General features: G+C 48.2%; 1 protein-coding gene across 2 annotated transcripts in view; it reads right to left on the bottom strand.

Annotated features, from left to right (window-relative positions):
* AFAP1L1 (actin filament associated protein 1 like 1) overlaps positions 1-21643 on the bottom strand; it is a 71846-nt gene that overhangs the window by 33139 nt on the left and 17064 nt on the right. For both annotated transcript variants that reach the window (XM_068536163.1, XM_068536164.1), the window contains exons 2-9: positions 13187-13315; positions 12062-12145; positions 11162-11259; positions 10404-10512; positions 6403-6501; positions 5515-5726; positions 3642-3821; positions 1609-1701 (exon numbers count right to left, since the gene is read on the bottom strand). In XM_068536163.1, the coding sequence (XP_068392264.1) occupies positions 1609-1701; positions 3642-3821; positions 5515-5726; positions 6403-6501; positions 10404-10512; positions 11162-11259; positions 12062-12145; positions 13187-13315 (1004 nt within the window). The remainder of the gene's footprint in view (positions 1-1608; positions 1702-3641; positions 3822-5514; positions 5727-6402; positions 6502-10403; positions 10513-11161; positions 11260-12061; positions 12146-13186; positions 13316-21643) is intronic.

Raw genomic sequence — 21643 nt, 5'->3', positions numbered from 1 at the left:
CACCTCAATCACAGGAGTCCATGGAGAGACAGAGCCACCAATACCACGTCCTCACTCCCACTCTTCTCCAAAAATACCGCGCTACACATTTTAGCTACCCTCCCCCTGTACACTCAGCCACAGGAGAGCCCATCTCTACAGGCTTGCCTCTTCCTCCCCTCTACCCATCCTCTGAACTGCACCACAGCATGCAGCTGCAGGTGTGTGTACACACACACACTCTCTTTCACACTCACACACACACTCTTTCACACTCATACACACACTCATACACACACACGCGCGCCCTCAACGCTGCTTTCCTTCAGCCTCCACTAATGGCAAAGGCCGAGTGAGCCCTCCACCCTTCCTCTCCTAATGACTCTGCTGACCCCACCTTTGCTTCTGCTGCTCCCTTCCCTTGCAGCCCCTGTCCCTTGGTCCACCTCTGCCCCAGTGGGGCAGAGTCTTGCCCATTCTTTAAGGCTCAACATAGGTGCCCAACCTCCCTAACCCCCCTTGCCCCTCCAGCCAGCGTGAGCCCTTGTCCCCTCACTACGGCTTTCCAGGACACTCGAATAGAGTTGCCACGTTCCCCTTCTCTCCGAACCCATCCACACTGGCCTCTTTCCGTCCATGCTTCTTCCTGCTCCAGGGCCTGTTCTCCCTGCTTGGAATGCCTTTTCCCTCCCCCTCCTCACTAATTTTTCACCCTTCTCTGAATTGTGCTCCCTCAGGAAAGCCTTTCTTGACCCTGAGACAAGAGCAGCCCCTGTCATGTGCTCCCAGGGTACCTGGTACTTTTCCTTCCTGGCGCTTACACAGCTTGGCATTGCTAAGTCTATGTGATTGGATTCATGTCTGAACCCCTTGCTGGGAGGGCAGGGGTTGTGCCTGTTACCGTTAGGACTGCACCCAGTGCCTAGCACAGTGCCCAATGCACGGCAGATGCTAACTACTCGTCCAGTGGAGCTCAGGAAGCTCCCCTTGAGAGGCAGGCTGGTGGGGTGTAAATCAGTTAGCTCTGTTCCTTATTGACTATATGTGACTTTGGGCAAACCTCTCTATGCCTTGGCTTCCTCTTCTGAAAATGTAGTTTATCAGAGTTGCTGTAGAAATTAAATTAGGTAATGCACGTAAAGCATTTAGGACAGTCCTGGCCACACAGTCATATCTTCTATAATGCTAGCCTGTATTATGTCATGTGAGACCCATGTATGGGAGTCTTAACTCTCCCCTTAGGATTTGGGGTGGAGTCCCTTGATCACCCACAGCACCTGGTGAAGCATAGGCATTAGCACGTGTTTGCCATTGGCCTGACAGACTATGAAACGACCGTTTCACTTATGTGCCAGTGGGGCACACTCCTTCTCTGACTAATTCCAATTTAGTTTGCATGGCTCAGTTCCAACATGACCTCTTCCTGTCCTGGCAGGGTAGTCACTCCCTCCTCAGGCTTGTACTGCACCTTGGACACAGGCATTCATTCATTCATGAATTCAGTAGACATTTATTGAGTGCCTACTGTCAATGCCTGGCTTTACCACCAGCCTGCAAATCCCCTGGGGCAGAGCCCGTACGGAATCCCCACTGCCTGGCCCAGAGGGAACCTTGAGAAGACAGAGGTACCTTGTCCAGGTCCACCTTGCACAGGAGGACTGGGGATCTGGGCACATCTGCCCCCTCAGCACCCCCAACGGACTTGCTGACCTCTCGGATGACCTGTGGAGAGGACACACATCTGTGAGCAGGTGGGCAGGGACGCTGTGGAGGCAAAAGCAAGAATGGGGTCTGTGTGGTCAGGGCCATCAGGCAGAGCAGCTGGAATCACTGGGTGGAAGAGATGGGTTGATGTGGCCTCCTGCCCCATTTGTGGGGCACGTCAGGATCTGAACAGGCTTCCTCCTGTGTCTGTCCCTTGAATTGGGCCCAGAGACTTGTCTTCTAGACCTGGTGCCATTACTAATTAGTTGCGTGGCCTTGGGAAAGCCATTTCCCCGCTCTGGGCCTTAGTTTCCCCATCTGTAACATGGGGATATTAGTGGTCCTCTGCTTATTACGTCCTTGGGTGTGTGAGGACCAGTGAGATGATGGGTGTGAAGGGCCATGTGAACCAGCATGCCCCGCACAGGCATGAGGACTCGCTTCTGTGACATGTTGGAACTTTACAACTACCTGCAGGGCAGCCAGGGTTATTCTCTCCATTTCAAAGATGTGGAAACTGAGACTCCAAGGCATTCACCTGAGGCCATGCAGCACAAGCATCCAGACCGTGAAACAGTAACGGACCACTTGCTGCTCATCTGTCAGGTGGCTTTGCGTGGATTATCCCATTGTATCCCTACAGCAGCCTTGTGGGGCAGGGGCACCTTGATCCCCAAATTACAGATTAGGATGATGAGGCTCTGAGAGGCGAAGCCATGGCTGCCTGCCCTATCCTCTGGGCTAACTAGCGTGCGAAGGCAGGCCTCTTAACTCTAGGTCTAGGGCTTCTTCTTCTGACCCAACCACCCCTTGAGGACAGAGCACTCTCCCCCACCCCCACCCAGCATGCAGGTTCTCTCTCTTCCTTCCCCTCCTGAGACAAAGGCAGTAATGAGAAACAGTAAACATCCCAGTGGGGGAGCTGGTTATCACAGGAAGGAAGGGAGGATGGGGAGGGAGGGAAGGAGGGGTTTGGTTTCTTTGTTCCAGCAGGAAGATCAGAGGAGGGGAGAGCTGCTGTAAGGGCCTGGGGGTGAGGGCTTCACCATCACTGCAGAGTAGTCACTGACAGTTACTCAGGACTTACTGCCTGGCAGGCCCTATATCAGGTACTCTCTAGAATCCTTACAAGAACCATTTTATAGAGGAAGAAACTGAGGCACAGGGAAGCGAAGTCCTTTGCAGAAGATCACACAGCCAGTAAATGCCACTTAGGTCTGGGACTTGAACTCAAGTCTGTGTGGCACCCAAGTCCTCCCTTGTCATCAGTATGCCACCCTGCCTGTCGCCTTTGGAGTAGGTTTCCTTATTTGCTTCTAATCCTTGCCCGAACCACTTGGTGGTTGACCTTGGGTGAGTCACAGAAGCTCTCTGTGCCTCAGTTTCCTCATCTGTAAAATGGGAACAATATTAGTCCCACTGTGAATAGTAAATGAAGTCATGTGTATAAAGCTCTTAGCACAATGCATGGCACAAAGTAAGTGCTCAGTACATGGTAACTCTAATTGTTGTGTAGCTGCAAGATGCAGAGGCTGGGTCATAGGTGGATGTGATAAGTATGCACGTTTCACCTAAGGTAAGAAAGAATTTCTCCTTTATTAAAAGAAGAAAAAGGATTAGCTTGTCTAATGATAAAATCAACTTCCTTTGTAGGTATTAAGCTCCCCATTCCTGGAGATGTACATTGCAGGTAGGATAAACCCACAGTAGGCGTGTTAGAAAGGGGATTCAAATGACTAGAAGGAACACAGGTCTCCAGCCTGAGGTCTGTCTCCTGGAGATGTCTGAAGCCCATTTCCACATAAAGCCCTAGCTTTATGTGAAGGGCACTGACCCCGTCTCCCCTGAGCAAGGCCTGTTCTTCCAGTGACAGGGGCCCACTCCATTGAGGGCTGGGTCTGGCGAAGAGAGGAAGGAAGGAGGGAGGGGGGGTGGGCGAAGGCACAGCCCCCGTGTACCTTCAGCCACTCCTCGGCCTGCTCCCGGCTCTGCAGTGCCAGCACCAGGACTTCGGTAGCCCCCTGGGAGAAGCGCAGCTCGTGCCTCTTGTGCCGGCTGTCCTTGGGCACGTAGATGACGTTGCAGACATCCAGCGCTAGCCTCAGATGTGGCTGCCGGTCCTTGGAGCTTTTGTAACACTGGACAGGAATAGAAGGGGTTAGGGCCTCCTGGAGTGGAGAGTAGAGGGAGGAGACAGAGAAACTCAACCTACCCCACAGAGACCTCCCCACCCAGTCCAGCTGTGGGCACTGCATGAAGACAGGGGCTGTTCACTACAGAGAGGAGAAGCCTGGGAGGGGCATCTTTGGGCAATCTCCAGATCTCAAGGGCCACTGAGCGGTCCCAAGGGTCACAACTACCTATTTAGGAAGAGGCAGATTTTAGCACAATACTAGGAAGACCGTTTTAGCCTAAAGAACCAGAGAAGAAACAGGCTGTCTTGGGAGGAAGCCAGCTCCCTGCTATTAATGGGCTACATGGCAGAAATGTGGGGGAGAGAATTCTAGCAGAGATGGAGGGTTGGGCTTGGGAAGTCAATAGTTTATCAATAATGATTCTCACTTTCCAATTCTTATTATGAGGCTAACATTACCTTGATACCAGCACCTGACAATGACATTACAAAAAAGGAAATCATAGGCTAATCTCTCTCATAACATAGTTGTAAAAACTAAAACAAAATATTAGCAAATAGAATCCAGACACACATAAAAACATATCGCATGGAGACCAAGTGGGGTTTATTCTAGGAGTGCAAGAGTGGGTTATCATTCAAAAACTAACTGTATAATTCATCATATTAACAGAAAAAAGGAGAAAAACCATATATCCTAATAGAAGCAGAAAAAATATTTGATAAAATTCTGCACCTATTTGTAACATAAACTCTTAGCAGACTCTTAGAGGAGAACTTGCTTAATGTGATAATAAGGAACACCTACAAAAAACCCATGGCAAACATCAGCTTTGATGGTGAATTATTGAAATTTCCTTCGAGATCTGGATTGAGACAATAATGCCTGCTCTCACCACTTCTACTTACATTGTACTGGAGGTCCTAGGCAGTACACTAAGTCAAGAAAAAGATAGAAGGCATAAGGTGTGGAAAGAAGTAAGTCATAATTCTTGGCCTGGTTCTGGCCTGGGATGAGCTTTTCACTGCTGCAGGGTGAGAAAATGTCATGTTTCAAATGTATGTATGTTCGGTAAGACTTGTCAATAGGTAAACAGCTCTCATTTTTTTTTTTTCCTGAAATTATGTCCATCCTTTTACTTTGGAATTAAAGGTACATTTCTTTTATGAAATGCTAGTGATGAGAGATGGTGAATTAAAAAAAAAAGTTTAAAAAAGCGAGTTATATAATAACAAGTGTTACATGGGCTCAGTTTTAGGAAAGACAGATGTATGGAAATGAGGGTGGAAGTTTATACATCAAAATCTAACTGTGGTTAGCTCTCGGTCAACGGGGTTAGGTGGGTTTTTAAAAAAAAATCATATTTCATTTTATTTTCTTCTGGCTTTATAAATAAATACATTTACTTGCATAATGAAAAATGATAAATATTGTTTTAAAGTGATAAAAAATTCATGTCTGGCAAAACAAAACTTGATAAAGTCTTTATCAGGTCTTCAGGTTTTGTTTTGTTTTTTAATTCTTCTCGGGTGGGAGAGCCCTGATCTCAGAAGCACCGGGCTTTGAGCCTCTGTGCACAAAGCAAACCTAGAGGAACCGAGGCAGACATGCCTGAACGCACACAGATACTCAGACACATGCGCAGGCACATGCAAGTCCACGTGAGGCCGAGAGGTACTCGTCTGTGGCCACTCACCAGGAGCTGGTCCTCCTTGATGACGGTCAGCTGCTTGGCCCACTGCCCGAAGCGCTTTTTCCGCAGCAGGAAGGCACATATCCTGCAGTCCCTCACCAGGTGCATGGAGGCCTCCTCTGAAGGCCACTGGTGTGTGGGCTGCGGCCCTTTCCCTTCCTCCTCCTCCTCATCATAGGACTCGTAGGAGCTGCTCATGGCGTCAGAGTCATTGTCTGCAGGAGCCACGGAAAGGACCCGTCCCTGTGCCGTCACTGGGTGGGGGGGCACCTTCTTACCCCTCTGCAGGCATCCCTGCTCTGGGGCCCCGGGGCTGTGAAGGGGTAGGTGTGAGGTGTGATGTTGGTAATGACTAAGCCCCCGCATGGGCACTGTGTCTTACAGATTTACTACTTGCTTTGTGATCTCAGTGACTTCACCTCTCAGAGCTTCAGTTTCCTCATCAATTATAATGAATAATACCTACCTCACTGGGCTATTGTGAACAGCAACAAATACAGAGTGTTTAGCCGAGTGTCTGGCACTCAGTGAGGGCTCAGTAAACATCAGCTTTTGTCTTTACCCATCATCTTTGCATCCATTGTCTCAGGTCATTTTCATGGCACCCAGCAAGTCCCCATTTTATACAGAGGAATCTGGAGGCTCAGAGAGAATAAATCACTCACCTAAGGTCAGTCACCGAGAGTCAGGGCAAGGGCTTGGTCTCGGGCTCCTGACTCCCATGCCAGCAGTCTTCCCACTGAATCCCAGGGTCTCTGAGAACAAGGGCTTTGAGGCCTCCGTGGCGACTCCAGGGAGGTGACGGGGTGGTAGGCACGGGCATGCCAAGGTCAGGTCAAGGCCTGCTCTTCGTGAGGACGGAATTGGGCTGAACATCCACCTGGTACTTACAAGAGTTCTTCAGCTCCCCATTCATCCTGGTCGCGGGGTAGCTGCTGTCTGCATCCTCGTAGTAGCTGTCCACAATCGAGTGGGCTGGGCTGCAGTCGTCTGTGGGGTTGGCAGAGAGGGCAGAAAGGGCAGTACTAGGAGAAATGCAGGCAGACGCCAGGCGCCAGGGCTGGGGAAGATCGTGGACACCATGCCCTCCTCAGGGAAGAGGGAGTAGAGCTTCTTGTCTTCACTCCCCGGCCAGGGTGTGGGGCCTCGTCTCTGCATCTCATCTGCTCTAGCTCCACACCTGCCCCCTGTGCTCCTGTCACCAGGAACTACATTGCTGGGCCCTGTCACACTTCCAGGCTTATGTTCATGCTATTCTCTGTGCCCTCTTAGCAACTGCTAGAGCATTCCTCACCCTCTAAAACCCAGCTTTGAAGATCTTTCCTTTGACCTTCCCAGGCAGAGAGTGGTCAGCCCCTCTCCTCTGACCCCAGAGCATTGGTGTGTGTGGGTGTGTGTCTCAGTCACAGTTCTGGCCCCTGCACTGCACCCAGACCCCCTTTCTATTCTGCCTTTGTCTCATCTGCTTCCACTTCAGCCCCTCTGCTCACTTCTTAATACATCCACCCCCTCCTCTCCTTCTAAATTTCTGTGACTACAAAGGAGGAACTGGATTAGAGGAGATAATAATAACACATAAAATAGTGAATACATACAATAACACATACAACAGCTGCTGATGCTGAACTTTCACTTTCCCATTCATGGGAATCAGTACAGTATAGGAGTGGGGTTATCCCAAATTGTATTCTGTATCACAATTACCAGGGGTCTTTTTATTTATTTATTTTTCTTTTCCATTATAGTTTATTACAAGATATTGATTATAGTTCCCTATGCTGTACAGTAGGGCCTTGCTGGTTGTCTATTTTGTATATAGTAGCTTGTATCTGTTAATCCCAAACTCCTAATTTATCCCCCACCACCTTTCCCCTTTGGTAACCATAGGTTTGTTTTCTATGTCTATGAGTCTGTATCTGTTTTGTAAATAAGTTCATTTGTATCATATTTTAGATTCCACACATATAAGTGAAATCATATGGTATTTGTCTTTCTCTGTCTGACTTCACTTAGTATGATAATCTCTAGGTCCATCCACATTGCTGCAAATGGCATTATTTCATTCTTTCTATGGCTAATATTCCATTGTGTGTATATATACAGATCTGTCTCTTTATCTCTCTATCTCTCTATCTCACATCTTCATTATCCATTCATCTGTTGATGGGTGTTTAGGTTGCCTCCATGTCTTGGCTATTGTAAATAGTGCTGCTATGAACATTGGGGGTACATGTATCTTTTCGAATCAGAGTTTTCTCCAGATATATGCCCAGGAGTGGGATTGCTAGATCACATGGTAACTCTATTTTTAGTTTTTTGAGGAACCTCCATATTTTTTCCATAGTGGCTGCACCAATTTACATTCACTGGGGGTCTTTTTAAAATGCAGATCCCTGGACTGTATCCCCAGAGATTCGGATTCAGTGATGTGGGCTGAGCTGAGGAATCTGCACTAGGAAAAAAAACTATTTAATAGCCTAGTTCTAAACATATGTAAAAAGAGAAAATATATGGAACTCCAAGGAATCAGACTTTTTTAAAGCAAGATTATTTTCATACAGATGGTCTCTGGAGCATACTTTGAAGCTCAGTGGATTAAGGGCATGTGCTTTGGGGTTAATCAGATTTGAGTTCAAATCTATCTCCATCATTTACTGAGTGACCTTGGAAAGAAAACAGTTTCTCTGTGTTTCAGATTCTTTACCTATAAATCGACATGAACAGTTCCCACCTTGGATTAGTGATATGCATATGAACTCTCAGCACAATGCCTGGCACACAGAACATCCTAGGCAAATACTAGATATCATTATATTTATCATCTCTTTGGATTCCCACAATGCAGGGAGGTGGGTATCAGACCCACTTCACAGATGAAGAAACTGAGGCCACACATTTTGCTAGTGATAGAGCCTGGATCAGAACTGAGGTTGCCAGCTTGGGGAACAGGTGCACATCCTCTCCTCCAGGAAGCCTTCCTTCCTTCAGACCAACTTGCTCTCACACCACCTGTTCCTCAGACCACTGCTCTGGGCTCTCAGCCCGTGCTGTCCATCTGTTTCTTGAGGACGGCAGCACTCAAATTCCCAGTGACTGGGACACCCAATTGTATTTCCCAAGTGAGGCTCAGAGCCTGCTTTTCCCAGGAGGCATTCTGAGGTCTCAGATGCTGGTGACATCCCTGTGAGGTGGCCTGGGGGTGCTCAGGCCAGAGGTGGGGGTGGGAAAGGAGGAGGTGCGAGGGGGAAGAGGGAGGGAGCACCAGGGTCATAGCACTTGGACACCTGGTAGGCTGGACCCTGTGCGAGAGGAAGGATATTTCCTGTCGGGCTTGGTGCCCTCTCCCTGGATAAGGTCCCTGGCCTTTCCTGAGGCACTCCCTTCCCTCCCGCCCCAGGGTCCCTGCTGCTCCAGGAGGCAGCTTCTTTGCCCCATCTGAGCTCTCTGGGGAGGGGGAGGAGCCTCACCCAGCTGAGGGGCTGGTCCTGGGATTCAGGGCCCAGCAGCACTTCATCCCCTCCTTCTTCCCCGTCCTCAAGTGGAAAAAATAAAGTCACCTGCTTCACATAAACAGCTGCTGGCAGTGACACAGACCCCAAGACTATGAAGGCTGAAGGAGGGGCATTGATCACCTGGTCCAACCCCACCATTTCAGTAGTTTTGTTTGAACTAGTTTATTAATCATAAAAATAATATACCATAATAGCCCAAAGGTGGAAACACCCAAATGTCCATCAACTGACAGATGATAAACAAAATGTGGTATATCCATACTACGGAATATTATTTGTCCATAAAAAGGAAGTACTGATACATGCAATGACATGCATGAACCTTGAAAGCACTGTGCTAAATAAAATAATCCAGACATAAAAGGCCACATATTGTGTGATTCCATTTGAATGAAATATTCAGGTTAGGCAAATCCATAGAGACAGAAAACAGATCGGTTGAGGGAGGAACAGAAAGTGACTGCTTATTGGGTATGGGGTTTCCTTCTGGAGTGATGAAAATGTTTGGGAACTAGATAGTGGTGATGGCTGCACAACACTGAATGCACTAAACGCCACTGACTGGACACTTTAAAATGGTTGGAGTGGTCGATTTTATGTTATATGTATTTACTACAACATGGTGAAAAGCACAATCAGTACAGAAGAGTATGAATGGGAAAATATGTTCCATTTCACCCAGATTTCTATTCATTTCCTATAGGAAAATACTGTTAAGAGTTTCTTGCATATCCTAGAAAAATTGTTAAATGCATGTGCATGTGAGTACCCTATTTAAAAACAAATGTGATCTTGTTATATGCAGTATTCTCTTTGATTTTTTTCCAATATATATCTTGGGATTCATTTCTGATCAGCACAGACAGACCTATCTTATGTATTTTTTTGGTAGCTGGAGAATATTCCACTGTGCTGCTGAATGATAGGATAACAACACACAAACATCTTATACAGGTTCAACTACACATGCTGCGTCATCCAAAAACCATAATAGAGTTTCTTGTATGTAATGTTAAGTCCCTATACTCAAGCCAGTAGCACTCATCTGTGAACTTCGTCCTAGTGCAATTTATATGTGTGTATCTAGCCCCTCTTTCTTATTTTAAGGGTAGGGGAACAGAGGCCCAGGGAGGGGAAGGGGGTTGTCCAAGGTCACATAGAACTGGGACTAGAACCCAAGCCCCTAACCCCCAGGCCATGCCTACCGGCCCACCCAGGCTGTCACTGGAGAAGCCAGGTGCTCTGGTAGCTCCTCCTCAGTAGGTGTGGCATGGCTGAATGGTGCCAGGCTTGGAGCTCCAGCCCCAGCAGGACACACAGGAGCTTCAGGAGATGAGCCTTCTCCTCCGCACGCCCCAGCCCTCAGGGACAAGAACTTACTGTGGGAGCTGATATACTCGGGGGACTTGCCAGGCCCCAGGGGAAGGGCCTCCTCATAGTAGTCCTCAGGTGGAGGCCTTTTGGGGAGCGGTGGAGGCAAGTCGGCTGCCTGAAGGAGGACAAAGGAGGTGTGTGAAACCCAGAAGGCCAGGAGAGCAGAGGGGAGCAGGCAGAGGGACAGGGAGGAGGCTGGGGGACAGGGAGCTCCTAGAAGGCAGGATGCAGTCTCTGAATATGAAACGATGTAATGAGTGGTCAACAATTGGTACCATTTATGGTGATGATGATAGTGAATTATGCAGTTGACAGACAATGTTTGATGTGATTTGGGCCCCTTATCCTAATTCCATGGCACCAAAGGGTAGGAACCCTAGATATGATCCAGACCTTCATTTTTGTAGCTGGAAAACTCAGGCTCAGAGACAGGAAGTGATATGCCACACAGCAGAAGGGAGGAGGGCAGAGGCCACCCATCTTGTGACCCAGAGCTTTCCCCATCACTCTTCCTGTGGTACTGAAATCAGAGGTTGGGGTGGGGACGTCCTTTGGGCCTGAAGGGACAGGTCAGTTTACCGCATTATCCCTGCTTGGCACGGGCACAGTATGTCATGAGTCATTGAAATGTTCTCACAGTGCTTTTTCTGCCCTTGACCACCACACTGAAGAGAGAGACCCCCAGGAGGGTCCCCAGCATTAGCAGGGAGAGCTTCCCTTACCTCCTCCAGAGGAACAGAGGGCCTGAGAGTGTAAGAACTCACGTGTCTCAGAGATGGGCTCTTGGCTGGCTCAGGGGTGGCTTCTTTGCAGGACTCCCCGTCGTCCTCTGTCATGTCTCGAAGGCCGCTCAGGTCACAGTCTATGAAGGGTCAGGCCATTGGGACAGAGAAAGTGGAGGATGAGCATGGCAGAGTGAGAAGAGGGCTAGATTTGCGGTCAGGAAGCTCCACCACCTCCTCCATTAGTGACCCTGGTCAAGCGACTTCATCCCTCTTATCTGTAAAGTGGTCACAATGATCCCTGCCTTGTCTAGCTCCCAGTGTTATCGAGAGGATCAAATGGGATAATACTATTTGGTACAGTGCTTTGGAAATTTTCAAGGGTTATGTAATGAAGGCACAGTGTTTTCCCAAAGTCTGTCAGTCCGTAAATCCTCTCATCTGACCCATAGCTTTCTCCCTGTGTTGAACAGTGCTGTCTTCCCTCAGGATAGATCAGGGATCACACACACCCTGCACGCAGCGCTGCTCAGCTGCTCCCACACCCTTGGCGCCTCTGCTAGTCCTCACAGCTCCATTTTCTGCTGAGCTGTGGGACCACTCAACTCACAGACCAGGTAGCTACTAAGATGGATGTTAGCAGCAGACGAGACGACGCCCTATGTGCCAGCCTTCTTTGGACTGCGCATTCATCCCTACCTTTCCTCAAATCTCAGGGATGATTTCCCATAACTGTATGGATTTGTCTAGATTTTCAGACCTGGCAGGGCCCAGAAAGGCAAAGGGACTTTCCCAAAGTGACTCAATGTTGTAATGTTAGAGCCAGGCCCAGATGCAGGTATTTTCCTGCCCAACCTGGGGACCGTTCCAGAGACTGGGGCAGTGGACACGCACGTGGGGGAAAGGACGGCTTCCAGCAGAGGTCAGGAGAGGGTTGCTTACCAAATTCTTCAAAGAGGGACTCCACAAAGCTGGGCCCGGCATGGAGGTCCGCTGTGTTCACATACAGGTAGGAGACTTCTTTGGCTGTGAGGAAGGAGGAGAGCAAGCCATCAGTGAGGAGGGAGGGGGCCCGGGGCCGCTGCTGGTGCTGAGGACGGCCGGCTTACCCTGCCCACTTGGACTTTTATCCCACACAGGACACAGCGCTCAGGTTGCAAAGCATGTGCATATCCTAAATCATTTCCCTGCTTTCAAACTTTGTTTCCCTTTTTACATTGTTATTGAGGATCTCCTTCTCCAAGTGAAAGGATGCCCAGAGCCCAGTATAGAGAACAGAGTAGAGGGGCTGCTTTGGGGACAGCCGGGGGACAGTTGGCAAACTGCTGCCCCTTTCATCCTCCCAACAGTCCTGTGAGGGTGGCCGATGACATTGGCCCGTTTTGTCGCTGGGAAGTGAGGCTCAGTGTCACCCAGTGGTGACTTCCCCCCATGTCACTCAGACCCCTTCAACCCTGCGGGACATGATACAGCTCATTAGAGTTTCCTGAGCTCTTGATGTACACATGTCATCTCTTGGGCTCACTTGAGGTTGGGGCAAAGGCTGGAGCAGATGAGGAGGCTTTGCTGCTGAGCACACAGCGAGGCAGAGAGGCTGTGGAGATTAGAGGGAGAGGCATGAGTAGAGGTGGGGGGCAGGCATGCAGCTTATAAAGATGAGGGAGTGTGTGAGTGTGCATCTGAGTGTAGGCGTGTGTGATGTGTATGTGATGAGTATGTGAGTGTGTTGCATGTGAGAGAGCGTGTGGGGTGTGTTGTGTGCGATGTGTGTTTGTTACTACGTGAGGTCTACGTGAGAGCACGTTTTGTGTGTGTGAGTGTGGTAGTAGTGTGTACACGAGTGTGCGTTGCGTGTGTGTTGTGTGAGTTTGTAGAGGGCTGGGGATGGAGGAGGACAGAGCGCAGTCAGGGCTGTGGTGGAGAAGGGCTGGAGTGGATGGGGACGCTGGCTAAACCATGAAGAGAGGTGAATGCCATGCTGTGCGGTCTACGCTTCCTCCTGCCAGCAGGCCCTGGGGAGTTACTGAGGGCTCTCGAGGAGCTCTGGGCGGAGTGCTGACGGCTGACCTGGGAGGGGCTGCAGGCTCTGCAGGATGGAGGCCACAGCCATCTTCTTCTCCAGGGTGGTGTCGCTGAGGTACTCGTGGTCCAGGAGGCTGAGCAGCCCTGTGAGCTCGGGGAGCAGCTGCTCCAGCACTGAGGAGGAAGGCGCATGGAGCATGGTCATGGCTCTGTGTCCAGGATCTGGGCCCGCCCCCACCCTCCAGGACCCAGGGAAGCAGGGGCCAGAGGACGGGGCCCAGGGCGACAGGGAGACCTCGGAGGCCCTCACACAGCTGTCCCAGTGCTGGCCACCAGCCTCCCTGGGGAGAGCTCTGCTCGGTTAACTGTGACGTTTTTCCGGCCTCCCCACTGCCTCAGACCTCATCTGGGCTTGGCCTGAGGACTGAGCCTCCCAGGTAGCCGGAGCAGAGGCACTTAGCCCTCTCTTTGTCCCAGCCTGCCCTCTGCTTTGCAGGCCTAGGGGTCCTTCCTCGCTGCAGCTCGAGGGTCAGTGCAGGTCCCAGGCAGGAGCCCTGGCTGTCCAGGACACAAGGCAGGAAGGAAGCCTTCCTGTCCCATCAGTCCATACCCTTCAATCTCTGGAACCTTCTGTTTCCGGTGGCTTGACAGGAGCCAAACTAAACGTTAACCCTTCCCACCCCTGGCCAAAAACTCTTGTTGCTCTTCTTTTTTCCACGCTACGCCAGTGTTTCTCAAACTTAAGTGTACATAGGAATTAGCAGGGGATCTTGTCAAAATGCAGATTCTGACTCAGGAGGTCTGGTGTGGAGCCTGAGATTCTGCATTGCTGACAAGCTCCCAGCTAAAACTGATGATGCTGGTCTGAGACCACACGGAGCTGTAAAATCCTAGAGCACAGAGTCCTTTAAAAAGACTGGAGCATGCCGAGACCATGATGTCATCAATGTCTCCCTGTCCCAAAGCAGTATCTTGGGACTTGGTTTGCCTTAGAGCTGAAGACCAACTTCTTTACAGTAGTAGTATTGTCCTCCTTTGCAACTTGCCAATCACTTGTGCCTAATAATATGAGCTGACGTGTGTTGAATAAGTATTGTGAGCTGTGCTAAGTCCTTTCATACTTATTGTCTATATTTAAACCTCATAGCGTACATTTTATTATCTCCATTATATGGAGGACACAGCTACGGCTCAGAGAGGTTAAACAACTTCTCCAGCGCCACACAGCCAGCAGAGCTTCAGTTGAATCTGGTTCCCTCACTCTATACTTTAAACCATGGCACTAGATCGCTTTGCAGTATTTTATAGGATCCTACCAAGTTTTGAGACTGGTCCGATGATCACGCCCATTTTTTAGGTGAAGAAACTGAGGTTCAGAGAAGATAAGTAACTTGCTTGAAGTTACACAGACAAGCGGAAGAGCCAAGATTTAAGCCCCAGTCTCTTGACTCCCAGCTCCACGTGCTTCTCCCCACCAGGGCCCTCCTGAGGAAATGGTGAGACTCTGACTTGCAGCTACAGGTCTGGATGTGTAAGAGGGGCTGTAACATGGTGCGTAAGAGAATCAGTCCTGGAGCCAGATTTCCTGGGTTCACGTTCAGGCTCCATTATTCATCAGCTGTGGACCTTTGGCAAGTTACTTAACCTATGACTCAGTTTCCCCCTCTGTAAGGGGGTGAAATAACAGCACCGCCTCATGGTGTTGCTGTGAGGATTAATATTGCCATGTGTGGAAACTGCCTTGCCCCGAACATAGTAAATCTCACCGCAAGTCAGCTATGAGTACTGTCATTATAGTATCTGCCATGCTGATCTGTGCTGTGAGATGTGAATATCTGTCTCCCTCAGGAAGAGGGAGAGGCCGTGAGGCTCTGGCAAGTGTGAACGGTACTATGAATCTCAGCTTTCTTAGCATCTAGTATGGGGCCTGCTCAGAGTGGGTGCTCTGTGTATGTTCGATGAGAGAGGGAATGGAGAGATGACCACACTAGGACTTTTTTAAAAAATAGAAATTTTATGTACAGAGAGTGGCACTTGTTGGAAAAATGTGATGTCGTAATCTCTCTGTGCCATTCCAACATCACCTCAAATTTGTTGGAAATGAGCTCAAGGCTGATACTGACAGCTACCACCTCGTGGGCTCTCTCTACCTCTGGGCCCTGAGGTAGGGGCTTTCCACACCATGTTTCATCTCATCCCCCCAACACGCCTGTGAGTAGGTCCTACTGGGACACCTGTTTTCTCGGAGATGACTTTGAGGCTGAGGGAAGCCGTGGGACAGTTGCACAGCTTGAAAGAGGAGGAGCCAGGCTGATCCCAAGTTTGCGTGATTCCTGGAGCTGCTGTGTTGTACACCTCCAGGCCTCACTCCAGAGCCCACGTGAGGGGCCTCGAGGCCCTGCTCCCTCCAGGGCCGGAGCCCCTGCAGTGCCACTGGGCGAGGGTTCTGGAGGGACGGAGCTCTCTCTTTGAGGTAGGAAATCATTTAAAATCATGTTAGCCAAGTTTTATCTGTTTCGGAGGAAATCTTTTCAAATGGAAACACAAACCTCTCTGGCACCAACAGACACACCAAAAGTTAGTTAACTGTATTCCAGAATATGTCCTGATTTACTCTAATTATGTGCCCGTCTGGCCACTTGGGGGAATTAGAAAATGAGTAAGATATTGTTCCAGTGGCATCCTCTCTCTCTCTCTCTCTCTCTCGTAATTACTCACCAGGGAGGCTGTGGAAAATGCTATTAAGGAAGGCACCAGAGGGTAACCATGGGAGCTTTCTTGTGGCCTGCAGCCATGGTTCATGTTTGAGAATCCACGACACTGCCCTGCTGTCATTTAGGAGTGTCAAGGCTGTAGGATGCAGTGGCCGTTTATCTCTCTAACCAGTGGTTCTGAAACTTTCTGGCCTCAGGATTCCTTTATACTTTTAACAATTATTGAAGACCCCCAAAGAGCTTTTGTTTTGTGTGGGTTATATCTATCAGTATTGAGTTTATTAACACTTAAAACTGAGAAAAACTTAAAACACAAATGTATATAGTCACACATCCCATTAACCTTCAGAGCTACCACATCATCACACATCATATAACCTTTGGAAAACTCTACTGTGTACCCGTAAGACAATGAGAGTGAAGAGGGCATATAAGGTCTTAGTACCATATAAAAGTAGGTTTGACCTTGGGGACCACTTGAAAACATCTTGGGGACCCCCCCAGGAATCCCTATCCCCAGCCACACCTTTCTGAGAATTGCTATCCTTCAATAAATGACCTCAGATTGCTAAGCTTTTTGTATTCCTTAAGTCAGTCAGTCTGTCTGTCTGTCTGTCTTTCCCTCCCTCCCTCCCTACCTGCTTCCCTTCCTTTCTTTCTTTTTTTTGGCTGTGAGGTTCCAAGGATTTCTTCTTGCTGCTATCAGCAAGTGCCTTGTGGGCAACATTCTGGCTTCTAAAAGCTCTCCTGCTTCTAAAGTAAGAACAATTAGTTTCTGAGTGAGTTCTCTGCATTTAAAAACATGAGTCTTAGTACCCAAGCTTTGTAACACCTTTTTTTGTTTTTGTTTTTCCTGGTCCTTGGTGGGATTCCTAACATGGGCCCTTGACTTCTAAGTGTTTTTCGTTTAACCGAGTTGTGATCACAAAAGTCCAAACAGAGCAAAGGAGGGAGCTGAGTAATCTGGGAGAAGCACATGGGGAGTGAGGAGCTGCCTGGTCCTAGTGGCACTGGTTTCTGCAGCCTGGGAACTGGCAGGCAGCAGGTGGCGGCAGGAGAGTTACATAGCGATTCTAAAGTACAGTTGGCAGAGGGAGTGTGAGCCCTGGGAGAAAGCGCAGCTTGTAGCATTAATGGGCAAGAATCCTTCCTTGAGTTGAGCAGTTACCGTCGTGCTGGGCAGTTAATGCACATTATCTCATTTAATTCTCACAAACCACATAAGTCTCTCTATGTTCTAAGTGGGAGGAAACGGAGGCTTAGAGAAGTGAGGTCACCCAGCCAGTAAGCTGTAAGGCCAGGCTCTCTGACTTCAAAGCTTGCACCCCTGTGCCTGAATCCTCCACCAGAGGACTTGGGCTCAGAGAAGGGGAGGCCAGGTGGGGCAGGGAGGAGGCGGGCGGTCCCTCAAAGCCTGCCTGCTGAGCTGGGTCATGACTTCACTGGGGCTCCTGACCTGGAGGTCCTCTCACTGGATGGATTAGAGACCCTTATTGTGGGGCTGAAATCCTGCTCAGTGGGCCTTTCTCCACTGGGCCCATTGAACTTTAGAGCCCTAACTGTGTAGATCTCAGAGAAAAAAAACAAGTGACTCAAAGCTTATACCTGACTTACCAGCGGAATGTCATCCCAGGGACAAACTTATACATCATGGTTACAAGAAAGCTTCCAGCCAGCGCTCCACTCTTTAAAGACAATACAGAACTCTCCAGCTAGCTTTCAGATGTGGTGAATACAGATGTGCCTTTGATGGCACCTTTGTCTTTAACACCAGAGAATTCAAACCACAGGGATTTAAACCATCACAGAATTTAATTTGGAGAGAAATCATATGCATATAATGATATAATGCTTATGACAAATGGCCATACCCTCTCCCAGGGGGTTTGCTAGAAGTGCAGATTCCTGGACCTCCTATCTGAGAGTCTGATTCAGTAGGCCCTGCACTGGGACCCGGGAATCTGCATTTTAATGAGTCCTCCAGGTGATTCCAAGGTTCAACCTCTGAAAAATACTCCACCAGAAAACATACTAGAGGGCATGTCTGTGAACATAAAGAATGTGGGAAGACCTCCCTCATTCCTGAAAAAATTATCATTAGCTATCCCCTTCTGAAATAACTGAGAGTCAAGGTGGGAATAAGAGCCCCTACAGAAGATTGCAACTAGCTGGAATGTGGAGTCTTGCTTAGAAGAGCACAGTGATTAGGGCTCTGGGGTGAGACCTCTGTGAATTGGAATTCTTGTGCTGCCACTTCCGAGCTATACAAAGATGGGCACATTAGAGAACTCTGAGCCGTGGTTTTCTCATCTGTAAAGTGAGAATAGGATCCCAGTCTCCTAGGCTGGGAGAACTAGGTTAGGTCATGCTTGCAAAGCACTTTGTTTGGTGCTGTGCCTGGAGCCAGCACTCATCAACGAGGCCGTATTATTGTTGTTGTTGCTGCTTCCTAATATTCCCCAGAACTATGCAAACTCCGGAGTATTGACCAGATAGTATTTAGCGACAGATCTGCTATAATTGTTGTAACAGGCTTTACGAGGGCATGTCTTAATCTGTGTTTCAATCATAGTAGATGCCCAACAAGCATCTATTCGTTGAACACAATATTTTGATGACCTAGTCCAACCCGCTAATTTTAAGGATGTGGAAAGTGAGGGTTCAAGAGGTTATTTGACTTAGCGACGGTCACACAACTAATTGAAAATGAGTATCTAGTGTTAAATTTACCCTAGGCTTGATGCTTAGATAAGTCACAGAAGAGTGGCTGAGAGCACAGGCTGTGCACAATCTGGGTCCCCCTCCCAGCTATGCCATTTTCCGCTGTGGGGAAATATCTTAACTTTCCTTAGCGTCCAGTTCTTCATCTGTAAACAGTGGGGGTAAAACAGTAGCTGCTGCACATGGTCACTGGAGAGATGAAGTAAAAAGATACATATGGTGCTCAGTGCACTCAACGGTGTTCCCTTCATTTGTATGTAATCCCCCAGCAGATTCAGGTGCGGTGCTAGGCACAAGGGAGGGGGGTTCCTGGGGCAAGAGGACATTGTGGGACTCTGTAAGCCCCGCCACGTGGACTGTTCACAGCCCTGGGACTGACACTGAGCGCAGGTGGTTATGGCGGTCAGCGGTGGTAGGGCCCTCTTCCTCAGAGTGCTCCCATCCCTGGGGCCCCCTCCATGCCACGTGGAGGGACAGCATCTTTCAGTTGGAGGGGCTATAATGCAACCCAGAATCCTGTCCCTGCCGTCCGCAGTCAGGAGAAATCTCCTTCACCAATTCCTACCCCACCCCCCTCCCACCTTTGCTCCTGGTCCAGGTCATCTCTGCTCTCTGCGGGCAGATAAGGGCATCAGGACAGGGCTGCCTGTTGTGACTAGATTTTATTTAGAACCATGAATACATTTCACGGATCTTGTTTGGTTTAGTTGAGCCTTAGGGAGGTACAGTGAATTCCAGTGAGGAAAAACCAGGAAGAAATGGTCTAATCATTGTTTATAAGTCTTCACTCTTTTACCAAGTGGGATAGACAGGCACAGAAACCCAAGAGGGGTGATAGTTGTTCTCTGGGATGCAAAAAAGTTTGCCAAATAAAATTAGAAACCTACTTAAAAATATATCTAAGATTAGACCACTCTGTGCATATTGTTCCTGGTGAATACCCAGCTAAGACTAAGATCAGTTTTCTCTCTGCTCCTCCACCCTCCCCACCTAAGTGAAATCGACATGAGGTGGTAGAGAGCAGAAATTTAAGCCACAGACAAAAAGCACTGCCACTTGTTCTCAGGATCGCATCCCTGGTGCAGCCTAAGTGAAACCTTTAATCAAAAGGCCTTCATCACAGCCAGTATGGGTTCTAGTGCAAGGAAGGTCAGATTTATTTAGAGATCTCAAAGGTAATAAGTCTAATTTCCATGACAAAAGTCAAGTGAATAATTCATCTTCAGCAAACCACAGGAATAATAAACCCTGTTTGGGCTCCTACCAAGCTAGCCGGTGGGCACTTTGACTTGTGATCTCATTCCTGGGCACCTTTTAGTCTCTGGAGTTCACAAAAATTTTTGGAAACAGCTTGCAAGTTACAATTTCATTAAATGCAAAGCAGTAGGAGGAAACCAATTTCTCTTTTCCCCATTTCACTAATTGACAAGCCTCTTTAGGACAAAGATAACTCATCCTTCTTTGTTATCAAAGTCAGAGAAAATGCAACCAGCATGATTTAAAAATGGAAATAGGAAGAGTTGTCAGAATGTGGTTTTATGAAGGATATGCAATTTTTCTTTTGGTTCACTCAGATTTCCTTTCTCATTTCCCAACCGCAAAATAACCCAGTTTCCATCTCATAAGGGCTCCTTACTTGGAGAAAGAACCAGTGCATTACTTTACATTCTTTTGATCATGATTTTAGAGATGACTTTCAGTATACTGTTTAAACAAGCTAGCACATTAATGAGGTATGACCTGTTATAGCACTGGGGCGGTAACTCACCTTGGAAAGGAAAGCAGTATACTTAGTAGGTGTGGTCTCAATAGTTGGGTAGGAGGAAGGAAGGAAAGAGGAGCCTTTTCTGTGGCTTCCAACCCTGCAGGCCCTTCCAGATAGACCTCCCTCCAGGCTGCTTTATGCTATGTTCCTCAGCCTCTTAACCCCAGGTCTTTGCATATGCTGTTCCCTCTTCCTGTCAGAATTCCCTTCTCCTGCTAACCAGTAATGGCCCCCTTCAGTCCTCTACTCACTCACGACTTCCTCACGGAAACCTTCCCTGTCCTCTTGACCACATACATTCCCTCTATTTTATGCTGACATAGCATCACTCTCCCTGTGGTACTTATCATGGTGAAATGTTATACTTTTCACTGGTCCTCCGGATCCCTGGATGCAAAACCCATGGATGCAGGACCCATGGGACTGACTGTGAGGGACATGAGCATCCGAGGATTTTGGTAGCTGCGAGGGTCCTGGAACCAGTTCCCTGCAGATACCAAAGGATGGCTGTATTTAAATATGTATTTCTCTGATTAACGTCAGTTTCCCCCACTTGAGCCTTAACTCCTTGAGGGTAGGAATAGTGCCAGCGTTTTCTGGTGCCTGACACAGAATAAGTGCTTAAGTATTTGTGGAATGAGTTAATTCTTGAAGCAAAGTTTTCCTAAGACTTGATAAAGTCTAACAGCTAGTTAATGTGATTTTTAAAACCATGTCTGTCCTCATGGTGACTCAGGATAGTAAGAAGATGCTCAAAAAAAAAAAAAAAAAAAAACACAGGTAACAAAAAGCCCCACGGCACAAAAGGGAGCAGAAGCCCAATTTCTCACGTGGCTAAGCTCCTCAAACCCTATTTGGTTGAACTTGTATCCCTTGTGTGAATATGGCTGCCAGTTGGTTTACTGATGGGTATTTTGTAATTGGTGGATTTTAACCCTAACAAATAAATAATAATAATTAACAATATATGAACTACTTGAGTTCAAGTCTTGTTCCCCATTTTCTAGCTGTGCACCTTTGGGACACTTATATAACCGCCCGATGCACATCATTGGTGACCTATGAGCATTCCACCTCAGCAGTGGGAATGGGGTCCTAGTACATGAGAATGTGCCTTAAACAGTGTCTGGCACATAGTAAGTACTCAATAAATATTAGCTATTTACATTACTCTTCCTTTACTATTATATGTCATACCTTGCTTTAAGAGATTTACGTGTGTTATTTACATAATTTAATTATTAATGAAATCCCTAATTTAATTCTTACAGGTGTGGGAACTGAGGAATGCAGAATGGGAAG

This window comes from Eschrichtius robustus, chromosome 2 (genome assembly GCF_028021215.1).
Source record: "Eschrichtius robustus isolate mEscRob2 chromosome 2, mEscRob2.pri, whole genome shotgun sequence".
In the NCBI taxonomy this organism is placed as follows: Eukaryota; Metazoa; Chordata; class Mammalia; order Artiodactyla; family Eschrichtiidae; genus Eschrichtius; species Eschrichtius robustus.
This window is presented reverse-complemented; position numbering and strand designations above follow the sequence as displayed.